Here is a 16,660-nt window from a genome sequence, read left to right on the forward strand (position 1 = left end):
GATGTTATGAAGTAAAATATTAACATTCTTTAAACTAACGTGTTGGATGTTATGAAGTAAAATATTAACATCCTTTAAACTAACGTTTTGGATGTTAAGAAGTAAAATATTAACATCCTTTAAACTAACGTGTTGGATGTTATGTAGTAAAATATTAACATTCTTTAAACTAACGTGTTGGATGTTATGAAGTAAAATATTAACATCCTTTAAACTAACGTTTTGGATGTTAAGAAGTAAAATATTAACATTCTTTAAACTAACGTGTTGGATGTTATGAAGTAAAATATTAACATTCTTTAAACTAACGCGTTGGATGTTATGAAGTAAAATATTAACATTCTTTAAACTAACGTGTTGGATGTTATGAAGTAAAATATTAACATTCTTTAAACTAACGTGTTGGATGTTATGAAGTAAAATATTAACATCCTTTAAACTAACGTGTTGGATGTTAAGAAATAAAATATTAACATTCTTTAAACTAACGTGTTGGATGTTATGAAGTAAAATATTAACATTCTTTAAACTAACGTGTTGGATGTTATGAAGTAAAATATTAACATCCTTTAAACTAACGTGTTGGATGTTAAGAAGTAAAATATTAACATCCTTTAAACTAACGTGTTGGATGTTAAGAAATAAAATATTAACATCCTTTAAACTAACGTGTTGGATGTTAAGAAGTAAAATATTAACATCCTTTAAACTAACGTGTTGGATGTTAGTAAGTATACCTGATGTTATAAGAACGAATTTTAGAGTGTAGTTGGATGTACAAACTTTGTCGTGCAGTGACGGAAAAACCTTAATTAATACTGAGCAGACAAAGTCCAATCACCTTTTCTCTAACAAATACAGGGCGAAGAGGCGACACTTGGTTTTCTTTGACCGCAATGACCAGAGCGTATTCCAGGAGAGTACTAAATACGAACCCAATGCACGACAACATCCAGATGTTTAAAGCAACCACGTAGGATACGGACGGCATTGCAGTCTGGTACTGTTGCGTCACGATGGTGAGGAGTGAGGTCACACTCAGTGTTACCCTTGCCGGGTAGGCCTCAGCTGGGATCCAAAATGTTATCTGAGACATTGTAACAATAAGAATGCTGGGAATGAACTTATTTATAAGAAAGTAGCCTAGACGTCTAGACAGTCTGATATTTCCAACCAGACACGAGAATGTTCCTGAAAGACAAAAACAGACTTGTCAGGAAATAACGAAACCTTCTGAGCGTATTTATAGCCAGTGAGTGATACATCCGACTGAAAACAAACTGGATCATGAATAATAAAACCAGTAAATATTTTTCAATATTTCAGCAAATCTATGAAAAGAAGAAATTAAAAAAATCTTTACTACAAATACTAAATAGAAATACAATAAATAGTGTTAGGAAATTATAAAATATTGAATTGAAAAACAAAGGATTAACAGATGTTTGAATGAAGAAGTAGAAACGAGTTGAATTTATACTGAGGTGTGGTTTAAGATCAGTAGATGGAACTGAGAAGTTTTCTAAGGAAATGGGATATGAGGAAAGTCCTGTTCTGTTTCCACGTATTAACAAGGTGCGTGCTTGTAAACACTGAGAAGTCTTGTCTACCTAGGTGTCTTTAGAGATACTAAATGTATATTTATATACGACCTTTGAACGAGTTAGGATTTTAACACAAAAATGTAATTTCTTGGTTTCCCAGACAAGATATAACAAGTGTTAGAGGAAATTTTAAACATGATTGGATATTATTTGGTGGAGTTGTTTTCTTAGTAAGAATGTTCATAGTAAAGATGAACTAAACCTCGAGTTTCTTAAGGAGAATGAGTTTATTATGAAGGGATACATAGACACAGGGTGGCCTGTATTATGAAGGGATACATAGACACAGGGTGGCCTGTATTATGAAGGGATATATAGACACAAGGTGGTCTGTATTATGAAGGGATATATAGACACAGGGTGGCCTGTATTATGAAGGGATATATAGACACAAGGTGGTCTGAAGGAGAGTGAATTTATTATCAAGGAATATATAGACATAGGGTGGCCTGTTGGATTAGCAAGTGTGCAAGTTTAAAACAATTGTTAAAGTGACATAAAACTGAAACATAACTGTGAAAGTGACATAAAATTAAAACATAATTGTCAAAGTAATATAAAACTGAAACATAATTGTTAAGGTGACAATCAACTAAAACATTGTTGTTAAAGTAACATTCACTAAAACATAATTGTTAAAGTGATGTAAAACTAAAACATAATTTTTAAGGTGACAATAAGCTAAAACATAATTGTTAATGTGACGTAAAATTGAAACATAATTGTCAAAGTAATATAAAACTGAAACATAATTGTTAAGGTGACAATCAACTAAAACATTGTTGTTAAAGTAACATTCACTAAAACATAATTGTTAAAGTGATGTAAAACTAAAACATAATTTTTAAGGTGACACAAAACTGATACAGGGTGACCCCACTACTAAGGAGGACTGGATGATCTGTTGGAAGTGGTATTATTCTTATCTTACAGTTTTATCATAAATTTAAGTTCACACATATTTCTCAAGGCAAGTTTAAAGTAGAAGTGTGGAAAGATATACCAGTTTATTTCTGATATATGTGTACATATAAATCCAAACAATCTATACTCTTAGCAAACGTTACGTGTAAATAAACGGGTCTTTAATTTTCGTTGTCCATTGGGTGAGTCGTAAATTAAGAACTAACAGAACTAAAATTAACGTGTTGGTCTCAACAAAAACAGAATATTTTGTAATGTTGTGTTAAAACGAAAGGAATCGAACCTGGACAAATGAGTTCAGCAAGCAGAAAGTTGGAGAACAGAAAAGTTTAGTAATAACGTCCAGTAGGTGGTGTTATATCTCTAGATTGTAGCGAACACCATTACTGTACCCATTCCAAATTACTTTCTAAACTATTAAAGTTCTAAACTTTTCTATAAATAGTGCTATTCTGCATACGAATGATAAACATTTATAGCTTCATATAACTCAAATATATGTTTCAGTTTAGTATCACAGAACTAAGGTTCAGTTAATGACATGGTTTAAGGTTTTATAAGCTATGATTTTGAAGACCAGAGTGAACTTTTCTTGATATAAATATGTTATACTGTAATCATGTTACACCAATATTGACTGAAATATATAGATCCATATTCTTTACGAACCGGCTCCTGGTGGCTGACATTCCAATTTTTTGCGATAGTTAATCGAAATCTTCACATCACAGATTTAAGATTTTTAGTTTCAGAAAAGACAGAAAGTAGAGATCGTTCATAGAACGTTGTTGTTGTTGGTAATGTCCGGGATCCTTACCTTGGTACGGGGAGAATCCATGCATTCAGATCTTTCGATGTTCGAGAAGGAAGTTAATATTTTAGAAATTTACTAACCAGTCGTACATCAAACATATGTCAGACTTAACATTGTGTTATCAATAATACATTTCAGGTTTATAAAAAATGACATCACTTCCAGACTGCTCTAGCTGTTTACAATAAACTTTATAATCACCCTGTATTTCTTACGTAGTTCGTCCTGCAGACTGCTCAAGATACTTACCATAAACTTTATAACCATCCTGTATGTCTTACGTGGTTCGTCCTGCAGACTGTTTTAGATACTTACCATAAACTTTATAATCACCCTGTATTTCTTACGTGGTTCGTCCTGCAGACTGTTCTAGATACTTACCATAAACTTTATAACCACTCTGTATTTCTTACGTGGTTCGTCCTGCAGACTGTTCTAGATACTTACCATAAACTTTATAACCACCCTGTATTTCTTACGTAATTCGTTTGCAGACTGCTCTAGATACTTACCATAAACTTTATAATCACCCTGTATTTCTTACGTGGTTCGTTTGCAGACTGCTCTAGATACTTACCATAACTTTATAATCACCCTGTATTTCTTACGTGGTTCGTTCTGCAGACTGTTCTAGATACTTACCATAACTTTATAATCATCCTGTATTTCTTACGTGGTTCGTCCTGCAGACTGCTCTAGATATTTACCATAAACTTTATAATCACCCTGTATGTCTTACGTGGTTCGTCTTGCAGACTGCTCAAGATACTTACCATAAACTTTATAACCACCCTGTATTTCTTACGTGGTTCGTCCTGCAGACTGCTCTAGATACTTACCATAACTTTATAATCACCCTGTAGTTCTTACGTGGTTCGTCCTGCAGACTGCTCAAGATACTTACCATAAACTTTATAACCACCCTGTATTTCTTACGTGGTTCGTCCTGCAGACTGCTCTAGATACTTACCATAAACTTTATAATCACCCTGTAGTTCTTACGTGGCTCGTCCTGTAGGATACTTACCAAAATCTTTATAATTACCCTGTAGTTCTTACACGGTCACGTTGCGCCATACACTAAATTATAAAATAAACACGTGAGAAAGAGAAGGAATACTCAGGAAGTCCTTTTTGATAGGAACGTCTGAGAACTGTGTTGGAAGTTGATATGGAGGACAGGTGTAATCATTCGTGAAAACCACTTATATGTTCACTAGAAGTTTTGTGTTGGTAATAAACAATTAGAACAACCACACACAATAAAAAGATGGATACATATCCTTACCTATGTTGATATGGAGGACAGGTGTAATCATTCGTGAAAACCACTTATATATTCACTAGAAGTTTTGTGTTGGTAATAAACAATTAGAACAACCACACACAATAAAAAGATGGATACATATCCTTACCTATGTTGATATGGAGGACAGGTGTAATCATTCGTGAAAACCACTTATATGTTCACTAGAAGTTTTGTGTCGGTAATAAACAATTAGAACAACCACACACAATAAAAAGATGGATACATATCCTTACCTATGTTGATATGGAGGACAGGTGTAATCATTCGTGAAAACCACTTATATATTCACTAGAAGTTTTGTGTCGGTAATAAACAATTAGAACAACCACACACAATAAAAAGATGGATACATATCCTTACCTATGTTGATATGGAGGACAGGTGTAATCATTCGTGAAAACCACTTATATATTCACTAGAAGTTTTGTGTTGGTAATAAACAATTAGAACAACCACACACAATAAAAAGATGGATACATATCCTTACCTATGTTGATATGGAGGACAGGTGTAATCATTCGTGAAAACCACTTATATGTTCACTAGAAGTTTTGTGTTGGTAATAAACAATTAGAACAACCACACACAATAAAAAGATGGATACATATCCTTACCTATGCTGTATGTTTTGGTACAGTTGGCGTAGTTACGTCCTGTGACGTCAAACTGAGCTAGCAACAATTTGTCAGTTACTTGAAATTCTCTCCATAACAAGAGAACGTTGTCCGCTGTGTACTGAACTGTAATAACGGATAACATAACGTTAGAAAGTTGTCCGCTGTGTACTGAACTGTAATAACGGATAACATAACGTTAAATCGTTGTCCGCTGTGTACTGAACTGTACAAAGAGGGTATCGTGTTAGCTCGTTGTCCAATGTGTTTTAAACTGTACTGAGATGTAGCACATTGTTAGAAAGTTATCCATTGTCAATTGAACATTAATATCACAAACATATCGTTAGAACGTTGTCTGATGAGCAGTAAAAACATCATATCCTTAGAGCTTTGTCTGTATAGTGAACTCTAATAAGAGTAATCATGTTGTCCGCTGTATACTCAACAATAATGTGAAATAACACACATCACGTTGTTAACTACTAGACTGTATAGTTAAATAACACACATCACGTTGTTAACTAGTAGAATGTATAGTTAAATAACACACATCACGTTGTTAACTAGTAGAATGTATAGTTAATTAACACACATCACGTTGTTAACTACTAGAATGTATAGTTAAATAACATACATCACGTTGTTAACTACTAGAATGTATAGTTAAATAACACACATCACGTTGTTAACTAGTAGGCTGTATAGTTAAATAGCACATCACGTTGTTAGCTACTAGAATGTATAGTTAAATAACACACACCACGTTATTAACTAGTAGGCTGTATAGTTAAATAACATACATCACGTTGTTAACTAGTGGGCTGTATAGTTAAATAGCACATCACGTTGTTAGCTACTAGAATGTATAGTTAAATAACACACACCACGTTATTAACTAGTAGGCTGTATATTTAAATAACACACATCACGTTGTTAACTACTAGAGTGTACATTTAAATAACACACATCATGTTATTACCTAGTAGGCTGTATAATTAAATAATACACACCACGTTATTAACTAGTAGGCTGTATAGTTAAATAACACATCTCACGTTATTCACTAGTAGGCTGTATATTTAAATAGCGCACATCACGTTATTAACTAGTAGGCTGTATAGTTAAATAATACACATCACGTTATTAACTAGTAGGCTGTATAGTTAAATAGCACACATCACGTTATTAGCTAGTATGCTGTATAGTTAAATAATACACACCACGTTATTAACTAGTAGGCTGTATAGTTAAATAACACATCTCACGTTATTCACTAGTAGGCTGTACATTTAAATAGCACACATCACGTTATTAACTAGTAGGCTGTATAGTGAATAACACATCACGTTATTAACTAGTAGGCTCTATAGTTACATAACATACATCACGTTATTAACTAGTAGGCTGTATGGTAAATAACACATCACGTTATTAACTAGTAGGCTGTATAGTTAAATAACACACATCACGTTGTGAACTAGTAGGCTGTATAGTTAACTAACACACACCACGTTGTTAACTAGTAGGCTGTGTATTTAAATAATACACATCACGTTATTAACTAGTAGGCTGTGTATTTAAATAATACACATCACGTTGTTAACTAGTAGGCTGTGTATTTAAATAATACACATCACGTTATTAACTAGTAGGTTGTGTATTTAAATAATACACATCACGTTATTAACTAGTAGGTTGTGTATTTAAATAATACACATCACGTTATTAACTAGTAGGTTGTGTATTTAAATAATACACATCACGTTATTAACTAGTAGGTTGTGTATTTAAATAATACACATCACGTTATTAACTAGTAGGTTGTGTATTTAAATAATACACATCACGTTATTAACTAGTAGGTTGTGTATTTAAATAATACACATCACGTTATTAACTAGTAGGTTGTGTATTTAAATAATACACATCACGTTATTAACTAGTAGGTTGTGTATTTAAATAATACACATCACGTTATTAACTAGTAGGTTGTGTATTTAAATAATACACATCACGTTATTAACTAGTAGGCTGTGTATTTAAATAATACACATCACGTTATTAACTAGTAGGCTGTGTATTTAAATAATACACATCACGTTATTAACTAGTAGGTTGTATAGTTAAATAACACACATCACGTTGTTAACTAGTAGGCTGTATAGTTAAATAACACACACCATGTTGTTAACTAGTAGGCTGTATAGTTAAATAACACACATCACGTTGTTAACTAGTAGGCTGTATAGTTAAATAACACACATCACGTTGTTAACTAGTAGGCTGTATAGTTAAATAACACACACCACGTTGTTAACTAGTAGGCTGTGTATTTAAATAACACACACCACGTTGTTAACTAGTAGGCTGTGTATTTAAATAATACACATCACGTTGTTAACTAGTAGGCTGTATAGTTAAATAATACACACCATGTTGTTAACTAGTAGGCTGTGTATTTAAATAATACACATCATGTTGTTAACTAGTAGGCTGTATAGTTAAATAACACACATCACGTTGTTAACTAGTAGGCTGTATAGTTAAATAATACACGTCACGTTGTTAACTTGTAGGCTGTATAGTTAAATAATACACGTCACGTTGTTAACTAGTGGGTTGTATAGTTAAATAATACACGTCACGTTGTTAACTAGTAGGCTGTATAGTTAAATAATACACGTCACGTTGTTAACTAGTAGGCTGTATAGTTAAATAATACACATCACGTTGTTAACTAGTAGGTTGTATAGTTAAATAATACACGTCACGTTGTTAACTAGTAGGCTGTATAGTTAAATAATACACGTCACGTTGTTAACTAGTAGGCTGTATAGTTAAATAACACACATCACGTTGTTAACTAGTAGGCTGTATAGTTAAATAACACACATCACGTTGTTAACTAGTAGGCTGTATAGTTAAATAACACACACCACGTTGTTAACTAGTAGGCTGTGTATTTAAATAACACACACCACGTTGTTAACTAGTAGGCTGTGTATTTAAATAATACACATCACGTTGTTAACTAGTAGGCTGTATAGTTAAATAATACACACCATGTTGTTAACTAGTAGGCTGTGTATTTAAATAATACACATCATGTTGTTAACTAGTAGGCTGTATAGTTAAATAACACACATCACGTTGTTAACTAGTAGGCTGTATAGTTAAATAATACACGTCACGTTGTTAACTTGTAGGCTGTATAGTTAAATAATACACGTCACGTTGTTAACTAGTGGGTTGTATAGTTAAATAATACACGTCACGTTGTTAACTAGTAGGCTGTATAGTTAAATAATACACGTCACGTTGTTAACTAGTAGGCTGTATAGTTAAATAATACACATCACGTTGTTAACTAGTAGGTTGTATAGTTAAATAATACACGTCACGTTGTTAACTAGTAGGCTGTATAGTTAAATAATACACGTCACGTTGTTAACTAGTAGGCTGTATAGTTAAATAACACACATCACGTTGTAAACTAGTAGGCTGTATAGTTAAATAATACACGTGATATTGTTAACATTCATATTCTGCTGTTTTCGTGTTAATAGTTCCTTATATATGTTGTAATTGTGTTTCAATACAGAAACATTCACTGTGAAGGTTAAACATAAATAAACAGTAAAGTTTACATCAACACCAACAAAACAATATCAAATTTCTATAGATATTAGTTTCAACACTTGACACGCCCTCTTGAGGCAAGTATTGATACTGTTCCGTGAGGGTGTGATTCAAGTTTCTTTTAAACCACATTACGTTATTATGTGTATACAGTTATTATTAGAAGTAAACCTATGACTGAGAAACGATACCAAACGAATTTAAAAAAAATTACTAAAAACAAAAGATAAACAATGGAAGAAATAAGAACTGTAGAATTAAAACCTAACTTTAACATGAGAAACACTTTTGAGTTAGTTAGGTCTAAAATCAGGCAGAGCTAGTATCAAACATCGAATTATTTGATTAGATGCGTTTGTAATTTAAATGCTTTACGTGATCATTTCTCACTGTTAGAGAGAAGAAAAAAAAAAAAGAAAAAATATATTATAAATAACTGTCAGGAAAGGAATATAACACGTAACTACAAACACGTGATTATTTATCTTTAAATAATAATATAACATGTTACCTATTACTACAAACACGTGATTATTTATCTTTAAATAATAATATAACACGTAACCTATTATTACAAACACGTGATTATTTATCTTTAAATTATAATATAACACGTAACTTATTACAAACACGCGATTATTTATCTTTAAATAATAATATAACACGTAACTTATTATTACAAACACGTGATTATTTATCTTTAAATAATAATATAACACGTAACTTATTATTACAAACACGTAATTATTTATCTTTAAATAATAATATAACACGTAACTTATTATTACAAACACGTGATTATTTATCTTCAAATGATAATATAACACGTAACATATTATTACAAGCCCGTGATTATGTAGCTTCAAATGATAATATAACACGTAACATATTATTACAAACACGTGATTATGTATCTTCAAATGATAATATAACACGTAACTTTACTATCACTAACACGCTAATAATTATAATACTATAGCACGTAACTTTACTATTACAAACACGTTATTGTTTATTTATATTCAAATAATAATACCACACGTAACTTTACCATTACTATATATTACGTATGTGTTACGTACATTAAAAAAGGCCGGAGAAAATTAGAACATACAAAATGATGTATTTTGTAAAACGTTATTAAGTGTAAGTTTGTTTAAGATAATATATAGAAACATACACTCTACGATGATTCAGTAAATAAATCAATATTTGGAACCTTGCCGGTCGTGCTATGTCTGATGACTGTGCATCTAGAAAATAACTTTGCAGCCTAGATTACATCGCAAAACGCTTTATTGTGAGGTTGATACGTTCAAGGTACAGCTATCCTTCCTACTGACTTCAAATATACGCGAAATACAGAAGAATACTGGATTTTACCATTATGGAATATTATGAAATTTTGTTTAATTTTCCAGTTACTTGAAGTATGCAACTTTTGAACAAATATGTCGTTAAGTAAATTGTATACCCTTTAGGATGGCGATCCCCGGATTATGTTGCATTGTTACTTGCATCACTGAAAGGCTTCTGCTTTTGAAATTTGTGTTAATATATTTCCACTTGTTACAAATTATCATGCGCTGTTTACAATGGCTGGACAAAAAAATTATTGCAGGTCTCTTTCTGGGTAATCCTAGTACCTCATGATGATACATATTTCATTACTTTCAAATGATATTACGACAGAAAATATTATAACTTCCTGATGTAAATACATGTTTATAACATGTACGAGTGAATATTTACAAAAAAGATCAGTTTTAAATGGGACCACACTACCTACAAAACGAAAATTGGTGTTAAAATAGTTCTGATACATGCCGTTTCAAGATTATTTTCTATCAAGCATTAAACTGACTGTGTTATCATATAGGAACTAACTCAAGAAAGTGGTGAGAGACTAACAGAAGAAACTGCTTGAAATGTATTCAGTTCCTACTTTTAGTTCTACAACAAAAATATTTGTAAAATGTTTACCGTTTCTAAACTTACTGATGTTCCTCACCCATCTAACAAACAAATGTGATTTTAACACAATTTGTGTTTGTTTTTTGTTATTTGAGTAAAATTACATTATTTTACTTAATCATGTAATGTATTTTACAATAACAAAAACACAACATCCTCTCCGTGAATCTAATGATGTAGTTTACAATAATAATAAAAAATATTCTCAATGAATCTTATAATGTAGTTTACAATAATAAAAACAAACCATCTTCTCAATGAATCTTATAATGTAGTTTACAATAATAAAAACAAACCATCTTATCAATGAATCTTATAATGTAGTTTATAATAATAAAAACAAACCATCTTCTCAATGAATCTTATGATGTAGTTTATAATAATAAAAACAAATCATCTTATGAATGAATCTTATAATGTAGTTTACAATAATAAAAACAAACCATCTTCTCAATGAATCTTATAATGTAGTTTACAATAATAAAAACAAATCATCTTATGAATGAATCTTATAATGTAGTTTATAATAATAAAAACAAACCATCTTCTCAATGAATCTTATGATGTAGTTTATAATAATAAAAACAAATCATCTTATGAATGAATCTTATAATGTAGTTTACAATAATAAAAACAAACCATCTTATGCATGAATCTTATAATGTAGTTTACAATAATAAAAACAAACCATTTTCTCAATGAATCTTATAATGTAGTTTACAATAATAAAAACAAACCATCTTATCAATGAATCTTATAATGTAGTTTATAATAATAAAAATATACCATGTTATCAATGAATCTTATAATGTAGTTTATAATAATAAAAAGATACCATCTTATGAATGAATCTTATAATGTAGTTTACAATAATAAAAACAAACCATCTTATCAAAGAATCTTATAATGTAGTTTATAATAATAAAAACAAACCATCTTATTAATGAATCTTATAATGTAGTTTATAATAATAAAAACAAACCATCTTATCAATGAATCTTATAATGTAGTTTACAATAATAAAAACAAACCATCTTATGAATGAATCTTATAATGTAGTTTACAATAATAAAAACAAACCATCTTATCAACGAATCTTATAATGTAGTTTATAATAATAAAAATATACCATGTTATCAATGAATCTTATAATGTAGTTTACAATAATAAAAACAAACCATCTTATCAATGAATCTTATAATGTAGTTTATAATAATAAAAACAAACCATCTTATTAATGAATCTTATAATGTAGTTTATAATAATAAAAACAAACCATCTTATCAATGAATCTTATAATGTAGTTTACAATAATAAAAACAAGCCATCTTATCAATGAATCTTATAATGTAGTTTATAATAATAAAAACAAACCATCTTATGAATGAATCTTATAATGTAGTTTACAATAATAAAAACAAACCATCTTATCAATGAATCTTATAATGTAGTTTATAATAATAAAAATATACCATGTTATCAATGAATCTTATAATGTAGTTTATAATAATAAAAATATACCATCTTATGAATGAATCTTATAATGTAGTTCACAATAATAAAAACAAACCATCTTATCAATGAATCTTATAATGTAGTTTATAATAATAAAAATGTACCATCTTATGAATGAATCTTATAATGTAGTTTATAATAATAAAAATATACCATCTTCTCAATGAATCTTATAATGTAGTTTACAATAATAAAAACAAACCATCTTATTAATGAATTTTATAATGTAGTTTACAATAATAAAAACAAACCATCTTATGAATGAATCTTATAATGTAGTTTATAGTAATAAAAACAAACCATCTTATCAATGAATCTTATAATGTAGTTTATAGTAATAAAAACAAACCATCTTATGAATGAATCTTATAATGTAGTTTACAATAATAAAAACAAACCATCTTATCAATGAATCTTATAATGTAGTTTATAGTAATAAAAACAAACCATCTTATCAATGAATCTTATAATGTAGTTTATAATAATAAAAATATACCAACTTATGAATGAATCTTATAATGTAGTTTACAATAATAAAAACAAACCATCTTATCAATGAATCTTATAATGTAGTTTATAATAATAAAAATATACCATCTTATGAATGAATGTTATAATGTAGTTTACAATAATAAAAACAAACTATCTTATCAATGAATCTTATAATGTAGTTTACAATAATAAAAACAAACCATCTTATCAATGAATCTTATAATGTAGTTTATAATAATAAAAACAAACCATTTTCTCAATGAATCTTATAATGTAGTTTACAATAATAAAAACAAACCATCTTATCAATGAATCTTATAATGTAGTTTATAGTAATAAAAACAAACCATCTTATGAATGAATCTTATGATGTAGTTTACAATAATAAAAACAAACCATCTTATCAATGAATCTTATAATGTAGTTTACAATAATAAAAACAAACCATCTTATGAATGAATCTTATCATGTAGTTTACAATAATAAAAACAAACCATCTTATGAATGAATCTTATAATGTAGTTTACAATAATAAAAACAAACCATCTTATCAACGAATTTATAGTGTAGTTTATAATAATAAAAATATACCATCTTATGAATGAATCTTATAATGTAGTTTACAATAATAAAAACAACCCATCTTATTAATGAATCTTATAATGTAGTTTACAATAATAAAATATACCATCTTATGAATGAATCTTATAATGTAGTTTATAATAATAAAAATATACCATCTTCTCAATGAATCTTATGATGTAGTTTACAACAATGACAAAACAACATGTGATCAAACAGTTAATTCACTTCTTCTAGATGAATTCCGAAAATTGATAATTTTGAAAACTTTGAGTGACAAGTTATTTATTTTTAAACTAAAGTGTTAGTAGAGTTTAGTCTTTATGGATATTATCCATACATTATCTATGAATTATCGATATATAATATATACATTATCCATACATTAACTGTACATTATCTATATACTATTAATACATTATCCATACATTAACTGTACATTATCTATATACTATTAATACATTATCCATACATTAACTGTACATTATCATTATCTATATACTATTAATACATTATCCATACATTAACTGTACATTATCTATATACTATTAATACATTATCCATACATTATACATTATCTATATACTATTAATACATTATCCATACATTAACTGTACATTATCTATATACTATTAATACATTATCCATACATTAACTGTACATTATCTATATACTATTAATACATTATCCATACATTAACTGTACATTATCTATATACTATTAATACATTATCCATACATTAACTGTACATTATCTATATACTATTAATACATTATCCATACATGAACTGTACATTATCTATATACTATTAATACATTATCCATACATTAACTGTACATTATCTATATACTATTAATACATTATCCACATATTATCCATACATTTCGTTTTCCAAACTTTGTTTCTTTTTATTTTGTTTATTTTGTAGTTAAGTTTGTAAAACGTGTATCTGTCTTATCTTGAAAGTTATGTTTTAAAGTGTTGAAACCAACAGCTGTGTTACTTACGACTCATTATCTTGATGCTACAGTCTTGAACGTCATGAGGGTAAGATCCCAGGTTCATCTCACAACTTAACGTGAGAGACATTCTATAAAAAACATCATAGTTAGAGAACTTCCATGAACCTGACAACAGCAGAATTTGGTGTAAAAAATGTTATATGAATCATAAACCTAGAAACCATAAGACACTGAAGGAACTGATGTGACTTCCTTTATTTCTCAGCTGTTAAACATGATGTTACCTAGATGACATTATGAACCTAGCAACAGTAAAAGTTGATGAGAAACCTGGGACGACTTTCAATGCTTAAACTTTTTGTAACATTTGTGAGTTACCAGTCCTTGTGTTACTCGATTTGTAGCCATGTCAGTTATTTTCCCTATAATCTTCTCTTGTTCGAACTTGGCTTTTGCCAAAACGTGGCTGTCACGGAAACCTCTCATTACAGGTAAACTAAACTTTGTGATATCAGAATAGAAGATATGGTTTATTCTGTAATCACGATTCTATAATACGTTCTGTTTCACCCAAAATCGATTGTAAGGTAAAATTATCTTTCTATACTCGAATAAAGAAAACTAAAATGTGATTTGGCATGAGTGAAATAAATTATTCAAACTTATTTAGACTGAATTAAGAAATATTGGACACTTTTTTTTTGCGTTTTTATGCGTTACCAAAACTACATAAAAATAGTAGATATTCTTTTAAACCAGTATTTAACACTTACACAATATTGGATTGTTTGTTTTTTGAATTTGGCGCAAAGCTACACGAGAGCCATATGAGCGCTAATTATCCCTAATTTAGTAGTGTAGAAGTATAGAGAAGGCAGCTAGTCATCACCACCAACTCTTGGGCTATTTTTTTTAGAAACAAATAGTGGGATGAATTGCACGTTATAATTCCCTTACGGCTGAAAGGGCGAGCATTTTTGGAGTGAGGGGATACGAACCCGCAACCTTATATTATGAGTCCAGCGCCCTAACTACCTAGACATGTGGTTTTAAAATCAGTTTGTGAAACGCCAAGGTGGATTGAGATAATAACAAAACTGAAATTCTACGTAACCTACGAACTATAACAACGCTGAAAAAGTGATTTACCTATAGAAGAAACTAACCTGAAACAGTAACGTGATGTATCTAGTGTAACAACAAAACTGAAACACAAATGTGATGTATCTAGTGTAACAACAGAACTGAAACAGTAACGTGATGTATCTAGTGTAACAACAAAACTGAAACACAAACGTGATGTATCTAGTGTAACAACAAAACTGAAACAGTCACGTGATGTATCTAATATAACAACAAAACTGAAACAGTAACGTGATGTATCTAGTGTAACAACAAAACTGAAACAGTAACGTGATGTATCTAGTATAACAACAAAACTGAAACAGTAACGTGATGTATCTTGTGTAACAACAAAACTGAAACAGTAAGGTGATATATCTAGTGTAACAACAAAACTGAAACAGTAACGTGATGTATCTAGTGTAACAACAAAACTGAAACAGTAACGTGATGTATCTAGTGTAACAACAAAACTGAAACACAAACGTGATGTATCTAGCGTAACAACAAAACTGAAACACAAACGTGATGTATCTAGTATAACAAAACTGAAACAGTAACGTGATGTATCTAGTGTAACAACAAAACTGAAACACAAACGTGATGTATCTAGTGTAACAACAAAACTGAAACACAAACGTGATGTATCTAGCGTAACAACAAAACTGAAACAGTAACGTGATGTATCTAGTATAACAACAAAACTGAAACAGTAACGTGATGTATCTAGAGTAACAACAAAACTGAAACAGTAACGTGACGTATCTGGTGTAACAACAAAACTGAAACAGTAACGTGATATATCTAGTGTAACAACAAAACTGAAACAGTAACGTGACGTATGTAGTGTAGCAACAAAACTGAAACAGTAACGTGATGTATCTAGTATAACAACAAAACTGAAACAGTAACGTGACGTATCTAGTGTAACAACAAAACTGAAACAGTAACGTGATATATCTAGTGTAACAACAAAACTGAAACAGTAACGTGACGTATGCAGTGTAGCAACAAAACTGAAACAGTAACGTGACGTATCTAGTGTAACAACAAAACTGAAACAGTAACGTGATATATCTAGTATAACAACAAAACTGAAACAGTAA

At 29.7% G+C, this 16,660-nt stretch overlaps 1 protein-coding gene across 1 annotated transcript in view; it reads right to left on the reverse strand.

Annotated features, from left to right (window-relative positions):
• LOC143257771 (glycine receptor subunit alpha-1-like) overlaps positions 1-16,660 on the reverse strand; it is a 49,055-nt gene that overhangs the window by 15,600 nt on the left and 16,795 nt on the right. Inside the window, exons 4-6 of the mRNA XM_076516805.1 lie at positions 14,478-14,560; positions 5,266-5,391; positions 842-1,191 (exon numbers count right to left, since the gene is read on the reverse strand). Of these exons, the coding sequence (XP_076372920.1) occupies positions 842-1,191; positions 5,266-5,391; positions 14,478-14,560 (559 nt within the window). The remainder of the gene's footprint in view (positions 1-841; positions 1,192-5,265; positions 5,392-14,477; positions 14,561-16,660) is intronic.

Source organism: Tachypleus tridentatus, chromosome 7 (assembly GCF_004210375.1).
Source record: "Tachypleus tridentatus isolate NWPU-2018 chromosome 7, ASM421037v1, whole genome shotgun sequence".
NCBI classification, from domain to species: Eukaryota; Metazoa; Arthropoda; class Merostomata; order Xiphosura; family Limulidae; genus Tachypleus; species Tachypleus tridentatus.